We start from the raw sequence: 18,010 nt of genomic DNA on the forward strand, positions 1-18,010 counted from the left end.
GATTTTGTATAGGATTCAATTTTGTTTGTAGTGACAATGAGTGTACAAAATATATTGTGGATGTCAAAACTATATACATATAACAATGAACAAGTGAAAATAATGTAAGGATTAAACCTTGCATCCCGCCTGAAGTTAAAAACTCCAACTTAGAGTAGTATTTGCTACTCAAGTTAACCCCCTACCCTAAGCAGCAGTACCTCAGCTACCACCTTATCAATTTAATACTAGTTATATTTAACTGAGGTTAACAGTTTTCAATTCAATTATCTATCAAGACAAAACTACACATTTGGTAAAACAGCATCATATAAACTAAAATAAACTTTTTTTTTTTTTTTTTTTTAAAAACTGTTCATACTATTATATAGATCTATGTAATATATAACACTTGTATTCTAATAGCATTCAAATAATCTTAATGTTAGAAATCAAGAGGAGAGAAAATTATGTTCTAACATTCATTTAAATCAAAAACTTTGGCTAATATGATTCAGACATTACATGCATTAAGATGCATCTATTTTCTGTCATGTGAATTCTATCAACAGCTTCCAAAAAAATATTGAATTGTTTGTATATGAGCATTTACTTAAACTCATTATTGTCAATAGAGTTAAATATTGTATTCATAAAAATTATTATAAATCATATTGCATAGTTATGCAGATTCTCAGAAACACCCATTATTACCTAAAAAAAAAAAAAGCACACACCCACACCCACACACACACACACACACACACATACACATACACATATATACATACATACATACATACACACACACACACACACACACACACACACACACACACACACACACACACACACACACACATACACACACACACACATATATATATATATATATATATATATATATATATATATATATATATATATATATATATATATATCTGATCTCACTGAGTTGTGTCTTTGTAGAGCAGTATCCTACTTGCTGTTCCTAGAATAAATCTGTCTGCTTTATACAAAATAATGCACAGCAAACACATATTAGTAACCAGATTTTACAATCATGCTAACCTACTGCTTTAAAATATATCACATGACATTTCTTCCAGAATAGAGTTATAAGATTATTTATGTTTGTCAATCAGATGAATTAAATGAGTTATAGTAAAGTATATGTTTGGGACACAAATTTTAACACAGATTATTATGCTGCTGCTAAGTAGATTTTCCAAAACATTTAAATAAATGTTTCATTTTTATGCCTTCTAAAATAAGACATTTACTTACTACAAGAAACTACATCATTTAAACTCATTATAACTGACATATTTTATGAACAGGGTATTTTTCCTGAATCTGTGGTGTGTCAGTGTGATAACCTTGTCAATGTTTATACTAACTGCTTTCAGTTTCTCTGTGAGAATTCTGTCATTTGAAGATTCTGAGGTAACTCAGACACTGTGCATGAGACAGCCCACATCCCAGATTGTCTCTCTTAACATTTTGGCGGGAAACTTATTAAAACTAGTGACAAACATTCATTTAGCAGTGTAAATGCATCTAAACATGACAGAACCTCCACAATGTATTCCACAGATCATCACAGCCTCTATGCAAGTGAAATTAAACTCAAAATTACCAACAAGCAATAAAACTCAGCATTCTTCTCCCAACTCAGTTTTCATACAAATCCTATTATTCACTGTGCCCACACAGTCAAAAGCATTTCTATATATTAATAAAGAAAAGAAAAAGAGAGTAGAAAATAAAAGGGAGTGAGGCAGAAATAAAAAATGTAAGAGAAAGCTGTAAGAAGTATATACAATGGAATGTTACTTACTGTTTATATTAATAGAGTTAAAAATAAAACATATTATTTACTCTTATTTAGTTCTGATTATTATTAGTTAAAGCATGACAGATTATTTACAAACAAGCATAAGCAGTATAATCAAGAAAGTATAATTAGAAATAGCATTTGAAGAACTTATAAACTTTTACAAGAAATAAATATGTTATTATTCTATTAATGATATTTTCATTACTGTTCTCTCCTGCCCTCCCCACCCTTTACCCACTACATAATCTAAATAGAATGTCATTGTTTAAACAAAGAAAATAATAAAAGAAGGAAAAAAGGTAAAGATAAAAATGTATCAAATTACTAACCTTACTTTTTTCAGAAAGAGAAACAAATCGAGTCACAGCCTGCCATTAAATCCTCAGGCATTTTGACTGGTTATGAAACAAAACATTTCTTTGCACATAGAGAATAACTTTGATTAAATCTTTTCCAAAATATTTGTGGCTTTCTGGAAATGCAGGAACTATATTCAAAAAGATTAATAATGAACTAAAATGATGAGAGAGAAAAAAACATATAACAAATCATTTGTTTTTTAGTCTCTTCTTCTTCTCTGAAGTCTTCCAGGAAGCTTCAGTTGCCAATCTCTTCAATGAAGAACTGGCCCATTCCATTTCTTCTATTTTATCCAAAATCCTTTTTTCTTTGACAAACAGTAAAGCAGAGTCTAAATCATCGAAGACCTTAGGACCATCAGGAAGGAAGATTTTAAGCTTGGCAGGAAACAGAAGGTATGTTTTAAACTGTGCTTTTTTAAGCTCCCTTATTAGTGGCAGAAAAACTTTTCTTTTAGCAATTACCATGGAAGAATAGTCATTGTCAAAACGCACAGTTGTCTCATTAAACTTAACAGGAGCTTTAGCCCAAGCAGATTTAAGAACCATCTCTTTATCAAAAGATGATAGAAATCTAACTATAACTGATCTAGGATAGTTTTTGTTAGAGTTAGTATTAGCTATAGATCTATGTGCTCTTTCGATACCAAAAGAGAATGCTTCTGGTAAATCTAAAGTTTTAGAGAGCCATGTTGTTAAAAAAGAAGTAATATTGTTACCTTCAATATTTTCTGGCAGTCCAAAAATCCTAATGTTATTGCCTAGATCTATTTTCCAGGTCATCCAGCTTTGTTTGTAAATGTGTATTTTGTTTCAGCAGAAACTCAATGTTGATTCCTCTTCTTGTATTTTATTTTCCATGTCATTCACAGCTTCTTCTATGCCTGTCATCTGGATCTTCTGTTGTTGCAGGTCCATATGTAACAAGTCTATTTGTTTTGTAGTTTTTCTATGAAAGTGTCTATTTTAGTATCCATTTTATCCATCTTAGCAGTAAGTTGCTGGACTATAATTATCAGAGACTGAAGTTCTTTCTTGATGCTGGAGTCTTGAGAATTTGTCTTACTGGAACTCATTTCAGACTGATAAACTGACAGGAAAATTTCCAAAGTAATTTCTGACAGGAATATTATTAAGATTTCCTTTCTTTTTTAGATATAGTTCAAGAACTATATAAAACAAACATATTTAGAAAGAAAATTACTTCAAGAATTAATTTTTTAAGTAATTAATTCCTGTCAATGTAATGAAATTGGTGGAGCTGAAGAAATCTGCTGCTATCCTGTGTTCATCCTTGGCCACGCCATGAGTATGTTTTTGAGGAGATGTGGAGGGAAGCAGTATTCCCAAATATGGTTTATATAGTCTTTCAAGCATTTGTCTCTGCAATTTATTCAAGACTACTATGTTTTTAAGCTTTGAGAAATAACTGTTGGACACAGCTATTTCTTTCCTTGAAAACATAAGACTGAATTTCTTTCTTTAGTAATTTTTTTCAGACCACCACAGGATCAAATGTTAGAAAATAATGTTAAAATGTACCACAAAGCATCTAGGACCTCCAAGGTTTCTGATGTTCTGCTGCCCACCAGACATTCAGCATATTTATAATTTTCTCTTCTCCACTGCAGAGTATTTTTGTCAGTGTGTGAAAGGATCACATAAAAAATTGATCAAAAGGTTGGAAAAAGTTCTATAATTTATCTCATAGCGTCAAGAATAAACACTGTAAAACAGCACAGAAATATTCAGTTATTTCATCTACAGGTATGGGGGTACAGTCTTGCTTTTTAAGGTGTGTTGAAATGGTAAATTAAAAAGACAAAGACAAAAACTCTATATGGTATGGTAAGATCAGGGTGGGAGGTACTGAGACAGACACTGGGAGTTGTGCAATGTGGAACCAGTGAACAGCTGCACAGCACCATGGATTCCTTTGCCTAGGGCTCCATTTCACCTAACACTGACCCTGTTTATACTGCCTGCAAGACTTCTATGTCTTGAAGAAAAAGGAATTCTGCAAGATACAGCACTTTTAGACTTAGTATATAGTTCCCCGGAATTGCACATACATTTTCACATTTATTATGACCGCAGTTGCCCTCCTTGAATTAGCAATAGGGCCATCTAAAGGTTATTCTTTGCAAGAGTATACCTAATTTAAAAATATATACTCAATAAACAAAAGGACAGACCACAACTTGCACTTAAACAAAAGGACAGACCACAACTTGCGCTTCAGCACTAATTACCACTGGCTAGGCCATTACTTTATTTTAACTGCTTATAGTATTCTTGCTTAAATAATTAAACATGCTAACCATAGGTCAAAGGATTGCAAGTCAAAGTTCATTCTGGAGAACAGATCATAAGACAACTTCTAATAGTAAAGACTGCAGTCTTTTATGGCAATTGTCAAATAACCACAGTATTAATGTAAAAACCTGAAAAACAGTGTACCTGTAGATTAAAAGTAGACAATGGCATCACAATAGGTATCTGTTTGTATCTTATATTATTACATAAAAATCTTAGATGTTCCTTAGACTTGAAATTCTGGGTTCAGCAGTGAAAATATGGAGTTGTGCTTGGGAGAATCTTACTTGCTTCACAAATCTTAAGCAAGTATCCTAAACATGCTAAGTCAATCAGAATAGCATTTTCTGCTTTGTACTACTGCTGTTTATAAGATGGCTTTCTTCAGTCTCAGGTTTAATTTTACTAGGGTTTTGCCTGCCCTCTATTTACCTGGCTTCTCCCCACACCCGGAACAGTCTCTTTATGCAGTTGAAAGGATTTATCTCTTTTTGATTTGTTCTACCCAAATCCCTGTTAAACTATCATCTTTCCGTATTCTCCAATCATATTCTCCAATCATATGTACAATGTGGTTTGCTTGAAATAACCAGTCTAACAGGGTTCCAGGATGTACCTGTTTGCTGTCAGAGACCTTTTCATACTATAACATGTTACTCGCTCTCTTTATATTGATTATAGTTGTTTTTGGCTCCCAGAAACGTTAATCCTGCCTCATATATGTCTTATCCAACTCAAGATTTTCATCTTTTAATACCTACGCATTTTCTAGTTTATTTTTTCATGGTTTCAACTTCAACATCATGCTAATGATAAACTTAAGGAAGATCTATGAGAAGAGTTTCTATCATCCCCATAAAATGAAGTTGCCCCTCTCTGACTTTTGGGCAACTGATTAGACCTCTCCATCAGATAATACCTCTTGTTTTCATTATGTATGTGGATTATAATGTTGTCAATTTTTTTGTTTTTGTGTTTGCATGCCTGGTTATAAACAACACATTTTTGCAGTTTTTTTCCCTTTCAATAATTCTTTATCTTGTTTCTTTTAATTTCAGATTCCCAAATCAGTTTGCACAGAAAGCTGTCAGCCTGGGTATAGGAAAGCCACCCAGCCAGGAAAACCAGTATGCTGCTTTGCCTGCCTTCCTTGTTCTGGAGGGGAAATATCAAACAAAACAGGTATGTTCCTTGAATAAGTAGCAAGTTTTTGGCTACCAAAACAGTACAGTATAGCTGTTGGGTGCATGATCTATAAACTTAGTGCTACTTGTACAGAACTGATCTTCTCATGACGCGTCCCTGGAGGGAACAGAAGTGGGCAGTGCTCCCTGCATTACTATGCAGTTCCCTCACAATCAGGAAATCATACAAAATGCAGAAGTGTAAATGTTCTGCTGCATTGCTGTATGACACCAGTGCAATCAGGGCAGCTTATAGAATACAGATTCATCAATGCACTCCTTCTACACTGCTATATAGTGCCACCATAGGCAGGACAACTTGTAGAATTCAGAACTGTCAATGCACTACTTTCCCATTTTTCTGTGGTGTCTGTCAGGACATCTTGTAAAGTGCTGAATAGTCAAAGTACTGATTGATCAAATTTTTGTTTGCATACAGGCGCTGGGATTCTGTTTCCATTAGTATTTTAGTCTCAAATTGGAGCATTTTTCTTCAGGCCACCACTGAAAAATAGACCTTTTATTCATAGCTGGCCTTAGGCATAGGCCTACTAGGCGGCTGCATAGGGTGCTGCTCTCTGGATGGTGTAGGTAGATCAGGATGGGGGCACCAGGTGGTGCTGGGGGGGAGCTGTGGAGACCTTTTGCCTAGGGCACCAGTTGATCAAAGGTCATATCTTTTTATTAGACTCTATTGGCTTTTCCTGGTTTATTTATTTATTTGACATTTGTTAACTGGGTTAGTCTATCTGAGCCAATGGCCAGTTTACAGTGGAAACCCCAGGAGAAAAGCTCCAGCAATACAAACATAAAAAGATAACATAGTAGGCAATATACAAAACCCAAGAAAAACAGTGCAGCAATACAACATAAGCAAAAATTACATATGCAGTAATCAGGTGGAACGAATAACTGTAATAAAAATAAAGCAAAATAAAGTAAATACAACTAGTACATTTAAATATTTACAGTAATGACAAATCTTACCCAAGTGGCATAATGTAGTATTGTCTAGTGTGCAGATTAGTTATTAAATTATTAGATGTAGACAGGTAGTGAAAAGAAAAAGAAAGGAAAATGCAGATTATGGAGGATTTAGGCAAGGACAGGCTTTTGAGTTCAGAGAGTAGTGCTTGACTTCAATTTTAAAGCAGCTGAAACTAGTGATGCTGTGAATGTGAGGTGGTAGTCTATTCAGGTCTATGTTATATGTTCGAACGCTTAATTGTTCGAACCACTAAAGATTGACCTTTAGTGATCGAACAATTAAATGTTTGAACATATAAAAAAATTAATATTTAAAAAAAAAGCAGCAAGAGACCTGCACTACCTCGCTACTTAAATATACCAACTGTGAGATCGCACTTCAGTGTGCTACAGTGCAGAAATGGAAAATTTCCCATTTCCTACACTGTAGCACAATCTTGGAGTTGGTATATTTAAGTACCGGGGGGTGTGGGGGGTGCAGGAGGGCTTGCCTCCCCGCTTACACCCTTTTGTTTTTTTTTTGTTTACTTTTTTTAAAATATTCAAACATTTAAATATTCGATCACTAAAGGTTGATCTTTAGCGATTCAAAAATGTAAGCATTTGAATATTTAACATAGACCCACCTATTCCACTCAAGGGACACAGAGTATTTATGGAGGAGTTTACCATAAGGTTTGTTGGACTTCTAGATGTCTGGAATGTGCTGGTCGGAACTATGAAGAGACTAGATTGGGGTATAAGGATATACTAAGGTAGAGAGTAATGGGCAGGCTAGTAGTTTGTTGAGTGCAGAGTGTGTGGGTATAAGGATATACTAAGGTAGAGAGTAATGGGCAGGCTAGTAGTTTGTTGAGTGCAGAGTGTGTGGGTATAAGGATATACTAAGGTAGAGAGTAATGGGCAGGCTAGTAGTTTGTTGAGTGCAGAGTGTGTGGGTATAAGGATATACTAAGGTAGAGAGTAATGGGCAGGCTAGTAGTTTGTTGAGTGCAGAGTGTGTGGGTATAAGGATATACTAAGGTAGAGAGTAATGGGCAGGCTAGTAGTTTGTTGAGTGCAGAGTGTGTGAGGTGCAGCTGGCAAAGTAGTAAGAGTTGTGGGAATTCTAGCCATTGAAGTTGTTTCGGGGAAAGACAATGATGGGATGTATAAGGTTTCTAACTGGCAAATCTGGCTATGTTGTTGTAAGCTTATTCTAGTTTGGAGAGAAGGTTTGACTGGAGGTGGGTTAGGATAGGGGAGGTGTAGAGGAGACATGGAAGGAGATAGGTCTGGGCAAGGGTGGGTTTGGCGTTGGGAGCAAGAAATTTCTTATTTCTGTAGAGAAGACCCAGTTTCATGTTAGTTTTTTTGATACAATGTTGGATATGGATGTCAAATTTGAGTGTCATTGATTATTGTACCCAGTAACTTAGTGTGAGGCTCAACTTTGATGAGAGTGTTATCTAGCGAAGAAATAGTAAAGGTAGATTTAAGGTGGTGGAGAGTTTTGGGGAGAAATAGTAGGAGCTTAGTTTTTTGGGGGATGAGTATAAGTTGATGCTCTGTGAACCATTTTTCCACAGATGAAAAGTAGTTTGGGGTGATAGAAAGACATTTAGAGATGTCAGCACAAGAGATAAGAGTAGAGTCATTGGCATACTGTATGAGGGAGGAGGAGTTGCAGGAGTAGCAAAGATGATTGGTGAAGATGTTGAATAGGAGGGGGCCAAGGATTGAGCCTTGAGGGACACCTGTTTGGATAGGTAGGAAAGGGGAGCAAGTAGATTGCCATCGGTTTACTATCAAAAATTCGAAGTGAACTCGGTCAACTCCACTTCTGTCGAGAATCAGAATGTCAAACTCAGCAATGTAAAATGCCAATATTGCCGAACTAACAACCTCACCCATATCTCGACCCATGTTAAAACCTGTCCGTAGGTTGAATTTGCTTTGTGATTCGGCAATCTCTGTGTTCAACAATGTGAGTTTTGAATTCTTTCCGTCGACCATATGTGGGTTGACCGAGGTCTCTTCGAATTTTTGATAGTAAATCTTGCCATCTGACAGACTGAATCCTAATTGATAGATAGCTAGAGAACCAGTGAATAGTAGAAGAGGAGAGATTAAGGTCAGTAATCTTAGTAAGTAGCTTGGAATGGGAGACAGTATTGAAAGCTTTAGAGATGTCGAGAAAGAGGCAAGACACTAGGAGGTTTTTGTTCCTGGCTTCAGCAACAGTTTGAGTGAAAGATAGGAGGGCAGTGGAGGTGCTGTGGTGTGGCCTAAAACCATATTGAGTTGGGGGAGGTCAGAAGATGTTTATTAATAAGGTGAATTAAAAACTGATTGTGAATACATTTTTTGAGGATTTTGGATAGAGGAGATAGGATGGCTATGGGTCTGTAGTTAGAGGGCTCAGTAGAGTTACCTCCTTTATGAAGTGGAATGGTTTAGAAAGATTTACAGATGTCAGGGACAGCAGACTCTTGGATAGATCTAGTTATTAAGACAGAGACCGGATAGGCTATGGAATGAGCAGAGAGTTTAAGAAAGGGGGAGGGAGGTTATTGGTATCGGGAGAACAAGGTTTCAGTTTTAGTAGAAGTGACTTGTAGGCTGTGGAGACAGGGTTAAGAGAGAAGGGGTTGTGTTGCATATGTAGTGAGTGGTGTGAGGGTGGTTATGGCTTTGGGAGGGTTGGGTAAGTTTTTGAGTAGAATCAATGAAGTGGGCATTAAGTAAGGTGGTGGTTTCTAAGGGAGAATTATTAGGGTAGGGGTTGGGGATGGTAGGTTGACCTAAATTTAAGATTTTGTTGATGGTATGCCAGAATTTTGGGGGGTAAGACTTTTGGGAAAACTGGGGATTATAAAGGCATGTTTTCTTGTCTTTGTTAATTGCTGCTTTTGATAGATTTCTTAGTTCTTTATATTTTTCTACGAATGTTGCCGATTTAGTTTTTAGCCATTTTTTCCAGTTTTTGTCTTTCTTTCATGAGTGATATGGTGTTTTTAGTGAGCCAAGGTGAGCAGTTGGCTTTGATTCCTACATTTCTAAGAGGAGCTAAAGAGTCAAGTATATCAAGAAAACTGCGATTAAAGTATAGAATGGCTTCATTAAGAGGGAGGTACTTGAGGAAGCCCGAGTTTATGGAAGTGAGCCTGTTATTTAAAGTTTCAGGATTGAAAGAAGAAAGCTTGCGACACACTCTAAAATGGTGGAATTTAGGTATTTGGGAAAAGTAATGTTGGACTTGGATAGAAAAGTGGTTATCTAGGGAGTTGGGCAGGGCTCCTGAGTCATGATATAGGATGGGGTCAAAGGTAAGAATCCAGTCCACCTTGGCTATTGTTTTTGTTGAAGTGGGTAGAAGTTGTGATAAGTTGATGGAAGCTGTGAAGGCTGATTTGAAGGGAGGGAGATGTAGATGTTAGTTTTTGCCAGTTGATATTTACATCCCCTATTAGTAAGGTTTCATAAGGGATATTAAAAGAAATCTATACTAGAACAGATTTGAGGATGGGAATGATGTTTCCAGGTGGGATATAGATGGAGGCAATGGCAAATTTCTTATGGGGGTTGAGGTGACAGTTTAGAAGTAGTTGTTCAGCTGGTTGAAAGTTAGGCAAAGATATTAGCAGGGGGGATGGGTTAATGTGTTCAGAATACATAATTGCAACACCTTCACCTTTTTTGGTGGTTCTATCTTGGTGATAGATGTTGTAGTGGGGAGGTAGAATTTCAGTGTTAGAAATATGTGGTTTTAGCCAAGTTTCAGATAGAGCCAGGATGTGTGGTGATTGGTGGGTGATCCAAGAGTGTAGATCTGTAACTTTATTAGGCAGACTTTGTTTGGTAATAGCAAAGATAGAAAGATGTTTAGTGAGACAGGTGTTTATTGTGATTGGCTAGATGGGCTTGGATTTTGGTGGATGTCACTGGAAGATAATAAATTGTTGGAAAAAGGGTAAGGTTTATTTGTATAAGGGTAAAAGCCAGTGGGTTTGTATTTAGAATTGAAGGATGAGATAGGCCAAGAGAATTTTTTTATTTTGATGAGATGTGTGAAGGAAGAGTTAAAGAGAGAGGGACATATTAGGAAGGGCAAGGATGGTTCCTTGTGGAGTACAGGAAAAGTGTAGGTCGGGGATGAATTTGAAAAATTAAGGTGTGTATGATAGGAGGTAAGTAAAGAGAGGTTCATAAGCATGATTGATGTGAGGTAGAGGGGTATGGTTTGAAATGAGATAATGATAGTAGAAGGATGACAGAGCTAGGTAAATGTGTGTGGGGAAGAGGTTATTTACTAGGGAGGAGAGGAGTGAGAAGATGAAAATGATGAATAGAGAGTATTAAGGAGAGATTAATTTACAAGGTTGAGAGCAGTTAGCAAAAAGGAAGCATTAGTATGTTAAAGGAAGGAAGAGTAAAAGGCTGGAGATATGCTAAGATTCTGTGAGTGTGGGGAAGATAATGAGAGGGAGGGGGGGTTGAGAGAATGTTGTGGTGTGAGTAGGTATAAACAGTAACTGATATATTAGTGGATGTAGGAGAGGGATAGGAAGCTATTTGGAGTGGAGTGGTAGGAAGTTTACAAGGGACAGCTGTGACTGGATAAGTGGGGAGAGTGGGAGGGATTGGAAAAGAGGTGTGGCCAGTACAAATTAAATGAAAGTGGGGGTGGTGGGAATGAGAGTAGGGTAGGGGAGCGGAGTGAGCCCGAGCATAGCAAGGGTGAAGTGAGCGGATTAGGCCAGGAAACAGCAGTCACCACAAAAAACATCAGCAGGTCGAGAGGGAAACAGTAAGGAGCACACAGTGAGAATCAACAGGTAAGTAGAAGAGATGGTGAGGTGTAGCCAGAGAGGGAAGAGATATTATAGCGAGGTACACACAGGTATTCACAGTAAGATAAAAACAGTTAAAAGGAAACCACAAACAAGAAACAAGAGAAACACTATTTACAAGACCCACTCTAGGTTTACTTGCCAGTCTAAAACTGTGGTCTATGTGGCCCAATGTTCAGGTTGTACTGCTTTCTATATCTGTAAGTTGAAAAAACGTGTTTATGAGCATTTGTATAAAATCAGAAATCAAAGCTTAGATAATGCTCTGGCAAGACACATAGTGTCATATCCACACCATTCTTTCTTATTTAGAGCCACTGACTCAGTGCTTGATGACAATAGAGGTGGACCTAAATGTTTATTATTGGAACAACTTGAATTGTGTTGGCAACTTCGTACTGGATCTTGTTTTAATCCGGGATTGAATGAAGTAGTATCTTTGGCATGTATACTTAAACGTAGGAATTTGAGACGCTAGTACACTATAAATGTTTATACACAACACCCTTGTTACCTTTTAGAGAAAATAAAGTGTAACATTTAAACCTATGTTATCAGGCCTGCAATAGTATTATCTATTATTATTTTATTATTATTTTTCTTAGTTTATTTCACCTTGTCTTTGCACTACTTGTTTTTCTAGACCCTTGACATGTCTACTTGTTAGCGTTTAGGTGTTTAGTTGGTGCAATAGTAATGTGGCAACTGTTTGTTTTAGACTTCAACAAACTTCAGTGTTTGTTTCAGACTTTAATTAACTTTAGTTTTGCTAGCACTGTTGTTAACAATGAAGCCTTTTATTTGTTTAATTATTGATTACTTATTTTGTTAGAAGAGGTAGAAAATTGTTGCTAATATATGTAACATTCATTTTGTATTTTAAATCACAACTTGTATACCACAGTGAGCAATGTCTCTTTAAGTTAATTGAGTGTAACTTGTGTGGCTTACAACGCCCACTTTTTATTTAGTATTTAATGATGAAGTTTTTATGACATTTTTTATCTGAAGAAGTCCTGCTAGTGAGCAGGATGAAAAGCGCTTTATTTTTATTGTTGGTTTGCAGTTTGTGAGTACTTTTTAGTACCTTCTGAGTGTTTGCTTTATTTTTATTGTTGGTTTTCAGTTTGTGCGTACTTTTCAGTACCTTGTGAGTGTTTGCTTTATTTTTATTGTTGGTTTGCAGTTTGTGTGTACTTTTTAGTACCTTGTGAGTGTTTGCTTTATTTTTATTGTTGGTTTGCAGTTTGTGTGTACTTTTTAGTACCTTGTGAGTGTTTGCTTAATTTTTATTGTTGGTTTGCAGTTTGTGTGTACTTTTCAGTAACTTGTGAGTGTTTGCTTTATTTTTATTGTTGGTTTGCAGTTTGTGAGTACTTCTTAGTACCTTGTGAGTATTTGCTTTATTTTTATTGCTGGTTTGCAGTTTGTGAGTACATTTTAGAACCTTGTGAGTGTTTACTTTATTTTTATTGCTGGTTTGCAGTTTGTGAGTACTTTTTAGTACTTGTGAGTGTTTGCTTTATTTTTATTGTTGGTTTGCAGTTTGTGAGTACTTTTTAGTACCTTGTGAGTGTTTGCTTTATTTTTATTGTTGGTTTGCAGTTTGTGAGTACTTTTTAGTACCTTGTGAGTGTTTGCTTTATTTTTATTGTTGGTTTGCAGTTTGTGAGTACTTTTTAGTACCTTGTGAGTGTTTGCTTTATTTTTATTGTTGGTTTGCAGTTTGTGAGTACTTTTTAGTACCTTGTGAGTGTTTGCTTGGTTTTCAGTTTGTGTGTACTTTTTAGTACCTTGTGAGTGTTTGCTTTATTTTTATTGTTGGTTTGCAGTTTGTGAGTACTTTTTAGTACCTTGTGAGTGTTTGCTTTATTTTTATTGTTGGTTTGCGGTTTGTGTGTACTTTTTAGTACCATGTGAGTGTTTGCTTTATTTTTATTGTTGGTTTGCAGTTTGTGAGTACTTTTTAGTACCTTGTGAGTGTTTGCTTTATTTTTATTGTTGGTTTGCAGTTTGTGAGTACTTTTAAAACCTTGTGAGTGTTTGCTTTATTTTTATTGTTGGTTTGCGGTTTGTGTGTACTTTTTAGTACCTTATGAGTGTTTGCTTTATTTTTATTGTTGGTTTGCGGTTTGTGTGTACTTTTTAGTACCTTGTGAGTGTTTGCTTTATTTTTATTGCTGGTTTGCAGTTTGTGAGTACTTTTCAGTACCTTGGGAGTGTTTGCTTCTGGATTAAACACCGTTGGTTTGCTTACTACTCTCATTGCCTTCTTCACTAGTTCGCAGTAAAAATGTGAGACAAAAATTCAATGACTTCCTTCCAATATAATACTTTCACATAAAAATGGTAAACTATTAGCCAATATGTCTTAGTGTTAAATAAGTATTACAATAAAAATGTCTGCTGTAGTTCTAGTAGTAAACGTCTGCCATTTTGTAGTTGAAATGATCCAAATAACTGAGATATGAGAATATAGCTAAGCAGAAGTTTTATACTTTAACATTCATTGTAGCTAGACTAACTCTTGAATAGTACAAGCCAGGCTAAGCAGTTATAACAATTCGCACTCACAGCGACTGAACTTAGAATCAAATAAAAACAATGAGCTAACCTTCACATCCACAAGGCTGCTACTCAAGTATTTGACATTGAGGTCATGCCATAAAGCAGTCGCTGTGAAAGGTAAATGTCCAATAATGCAATAACTAGATTCTGCAAAACCACTGTCACCAGTTAACTTTGCTAAAGAGATACTAACAGAAATACACAGAAATATAGTAACAGTGCACAATAGAGCAGTTGTTATTTGAGTAGAAATAATATGTTTAAAGGCAGGTAAAGTAACCTGTTTCAATTTATGTACAGCCTTTCACTTTTGTGACATGAGACAACAATAACTCAGTCAAGCCATGGCTTAGTAAAATAGTTGTTAAGGTGCTTACCAAAGTCCCACAAATAAGTTGCAGCAGCATACAAAGCCCTTCCAAGTGAGGTAAATGCAGTTTTATTGCTGAGTACAAGTGCAAAACTGTTAAAATCAGTAAATTAAGGACCTACACACCACTGAGATGAAGCCACAGACTAGTAGGAAGAGGAAATGATGGCACAGAAACACTAAGAGTTTTAAATGCCCCAGAGGATTATGGGCGAGAGAAAGAGAGAGAGAGAGAGAGAGAGAGAGAGAGAGAGAGTGAGATGCAGGGAAATATAGTATATGCAGAGTGGGATAGACAGGAAAGTATAGGAGTATTCTGGGCCAAGAAATGCCAGTCACCACAAAAAACAATCAGCAGACCAGGAGGGAAACAGTAAGCACACACAGCGAGAATCAGCAGGTAAGTAGAAGAGGTGGGCAGGTGTAGGCAGAGAGGGAAGAGATGTTATAGCGAGGTACACACAGGTATTCACTGTAAGATAAAAGCAGTTAAAAGGAAACCACAAACAGGAAACAAGAGAGTATAGCTAACTAAGAGAGTTGGCACTAGGGTAGTGACTAACTTATCGATGGCAGGGAGAGACAAAGAGGCAAGGTTTTAAACAAAAAGGTGAGTGTTGGGGGGTCTCAGTGGTATGGAGGTATCCTTCACAGCAGACAAAGCAAGACTAATTTCTGGTATGAGCTTGGAATATGCTTTAGTTCAAACTGGCTATGCAGTAGAGCACAGGTGTTATTCCAGGAGTTGCAGCAGCATCTGTAAAGAAGGTAGAAGCAGTCTGGAAGGGAAGACACTTTGCTCTTAAAACCAAAGTCCCACAAATAAGTTGCAGCAGCATACAGAGCCCTTCCAAGTGAGGTAAATGCAGTTTAAATGCTGAGTACAAGTGAAAAGTTGTTAAAATCAGTAAATTAGGGACTTGCCCACCACTGAGATGAAGCCACAAACTGGTAGGAAGAGGAGAAGATGATGCAGAAACATTTGTTTGGTTAACAAAGTATAAATAAATAAAAATTAAATAAAGGCAATAATAACTTTGTTCATAAAATGATTTTCATGGATCAATGTGTTTTAGAGGGAAAATGTAAATAAAACAATGTAGTTTTACTAATGTAGCAAGACTGAAATGTTTTAAAATGCCTCAAAGAATTTGGCTGCCTGGTTTGTTTCCTGGCTGAGGCATTTTCTGTGCACAGTGTGTGTGCCCTCCCTGTATCCATGTGAGTTTTGACAAGTGTGCTCTGATTGTATCCATATCCCAAAGACAAGTTATAGGCAAAATGTTCAACTATTGAATTGCTTAGCTGTATATAAAGGTGAGCACATCTGGCAATTAACTAACTAGCCTTGCACCTCCTAGAAGGAAGAGACTAAAAACAAATAATGCATTTGGCTCTCCAAAAAGAGTAGAATGCTAACGCAGGATAGATAAAAAGCATGGAAAGAATGGAAAAATATAAAACACCTCAATATGTTGAAAACTTCAGAATGTTTCACAATCATACTAAAAAAATGAACGAAAACAAAAACCTATACTATAATAACTTTCAGAATAATAGTAAACATGACCCTAAAAAGTTCTGGACAACCATTAAAGAAATCTTGCATCCTGGCCATAAACTCAACCCTAACTCCTCCCACAATAACTCATCACTTGAAACAGAATAAAACTCAGCTCTTATTTCATAGACATTATAGCAGCTCTAACCAGGGATTCCCCAGTATCTAATCCTAACCCTGCCCAGCAGTCACATAACACCACATCCACTTTCAACTTCAAACCCGTGCCCACATCATATATAAAACCTCTTAAACAAAATTAAACCACGCACTACTTCGGTTGATTAACTTTCTTAAGTGAATACTTTAAAATAGCAGCCAACATCATTGCCTACCCTGTCTCAGTCTTTATAAATAGGTCAGTCCAGGAATCCCACATTCACTCTCACTAGAAAAAGTCACACATTAACCCTCTGCACAAAAGAAGAAATTCAAAAGACATTACTAACTTTAGACCTAGAGCAATCTTATCTCCCCGCCATATTACTTGAATAATGTATTCAGAAACAATCACTAGGCTATCTCCTGCAGGTCGAACTCATATCCCTCACACAACATGGCTTCCATCCTTCCCATAGTGCTAACACTGTACTTCTAACCTATATAGATACTGTTAATAAAGCTAGAGATATAAGCAAACTGGTGTCCTCCTTATTTCTAGACTTGTCTAAAGCCTTCAACACAGTTTGTCACAACAAACTTCTACTTCAGATGTCCTCACTGGGTTTCTCTCAGCCCACCCTTCTGTGGTTCAAAAGCTACCTGTCCAATAAGTATCAGTCAGTAAAATGGCACTACACCCTCTCTCTATACCTTTCAGTCACCAGGGGTGTACCACAAGGCTCTGTCCTTGGACCCCTCCTCTTTAACATTCTCATCAACATCCTCCACACATTCACACAACAGACCTCCCTAATACAGTACACAGGCAACTTAACAACATTCAACAAAAACCACCTGGCTCCGTGGTAGGATGAAACAACAGTCTTTATTTGTTATAAAAAAGAACTTAACAACATTCATTTGCACATCTGATGGGCACACCTCCAAAAAATTACATGGGAAGCTTTAACAGCAACTGAAACATAGCTTTGTAACTCACAACTCAGCTCAACCCTAAAAAAAAAAAAAAAAAAGTACTTTTTTCCCCAAATCCCTCTCCCATGATAAAACAAAATGTAAAGGCCTCTCTCGATAATACAACCACTTAAGTCACTTCTCCTAGAAAACTATTAAGGATGATAATGGGTGACAATCTTAAATTCAACCTGCATGTAGAAAATTACCTAAGAAATACTCCCCAAAAACTGGGAATGCTTTATGAGTCAAAAACGTTCACACTGACACAATTAAAGCTACATTTGTCACTACTTATCTCCTCCCCACACTTCTTTATGGTGCTCCCATCCTTACTAGCCTCCAGAGTTCACAAAAATCAAAATTTGAAGAATGATATAACAAAGTTGCTAAATTTGAAGCAAATACCCCTTTCCGCACTCCCTCCCACTGTATAGCAGTAAAAAATCTTAAAACTACTCCAGCCAACATATACACAGCTTCTTACTATCTATAAAATTATCCAGCATCCATCTGCTTTTCCAGCACTAAATAACATTCTACACAACTACATTCTTTGTCAGTCATTATAATCCAATGATCAAAATCTCCTGTCTGTCCACCAACTTATCAAATCTGCTGGGCATTGTCTATACTTGTACTATGTTGCTAAGACCTGGAACTCCTTAACTCTATCCATCAGGTCAATACCCTCCCTCCCATCCTTTAAAACCATTCCAAAAGTCTTCTTGCCAAAAGCTGTCTCTGTTCTTACTCAACACCGTAATAAACTATATCCCTAAATGTGGATAAATACCTCTTCATACATTATATCTCCTTTCTGTCCCTTCTTCCCCTCACTTCCTTACTTCTGCAAATTTCTTTTCCCTGGCTTTCTCTCTAAATATACCATAAGGCTGCTTTTCTCTTACTTTGTATTGCAGTTCCTGATTGTATT

The 18,010-nt window shown here is 36.5% G+C and overlaps 1 protein-coding gene across 1 annotated transcript in view; it reads left to right on the top strand.

Annotated features, from left to right (window-relative positions):
- Positions 1–18,010, top strand: part of LOC122814492 (extracellular calcium-sensing receptor-like) — a 210,570-nt gene that overhangs the window by 178,822 nt on the left and 13,738 nt on the right. The window contains exon 5 of the mRNA XM_044087067.1: positions 5,553–5,676. Coding sequence (XP_043943002.1) covers positions 5,553–5,676 — 124 coding nt within the window. The remainder of the gene's footprint in view (positions 1–5,552; positions 5,677–18,010) is intronic.

The sequence above is a fragment of the Protopterus annectens genome, chromosome 10.part0 (assembly GCF_019279795.1).
Source record: "Protopterus annectens isolate FY-2018-M chromosome 10.part0, PAN1.0, whole genome shotgun sequence".
Lineage (NCBI taxonomy): Eukaryota > Metazoa > Chordata > Ceratodontiformes > Protopteridae > Protopterus > Protopterus annectens.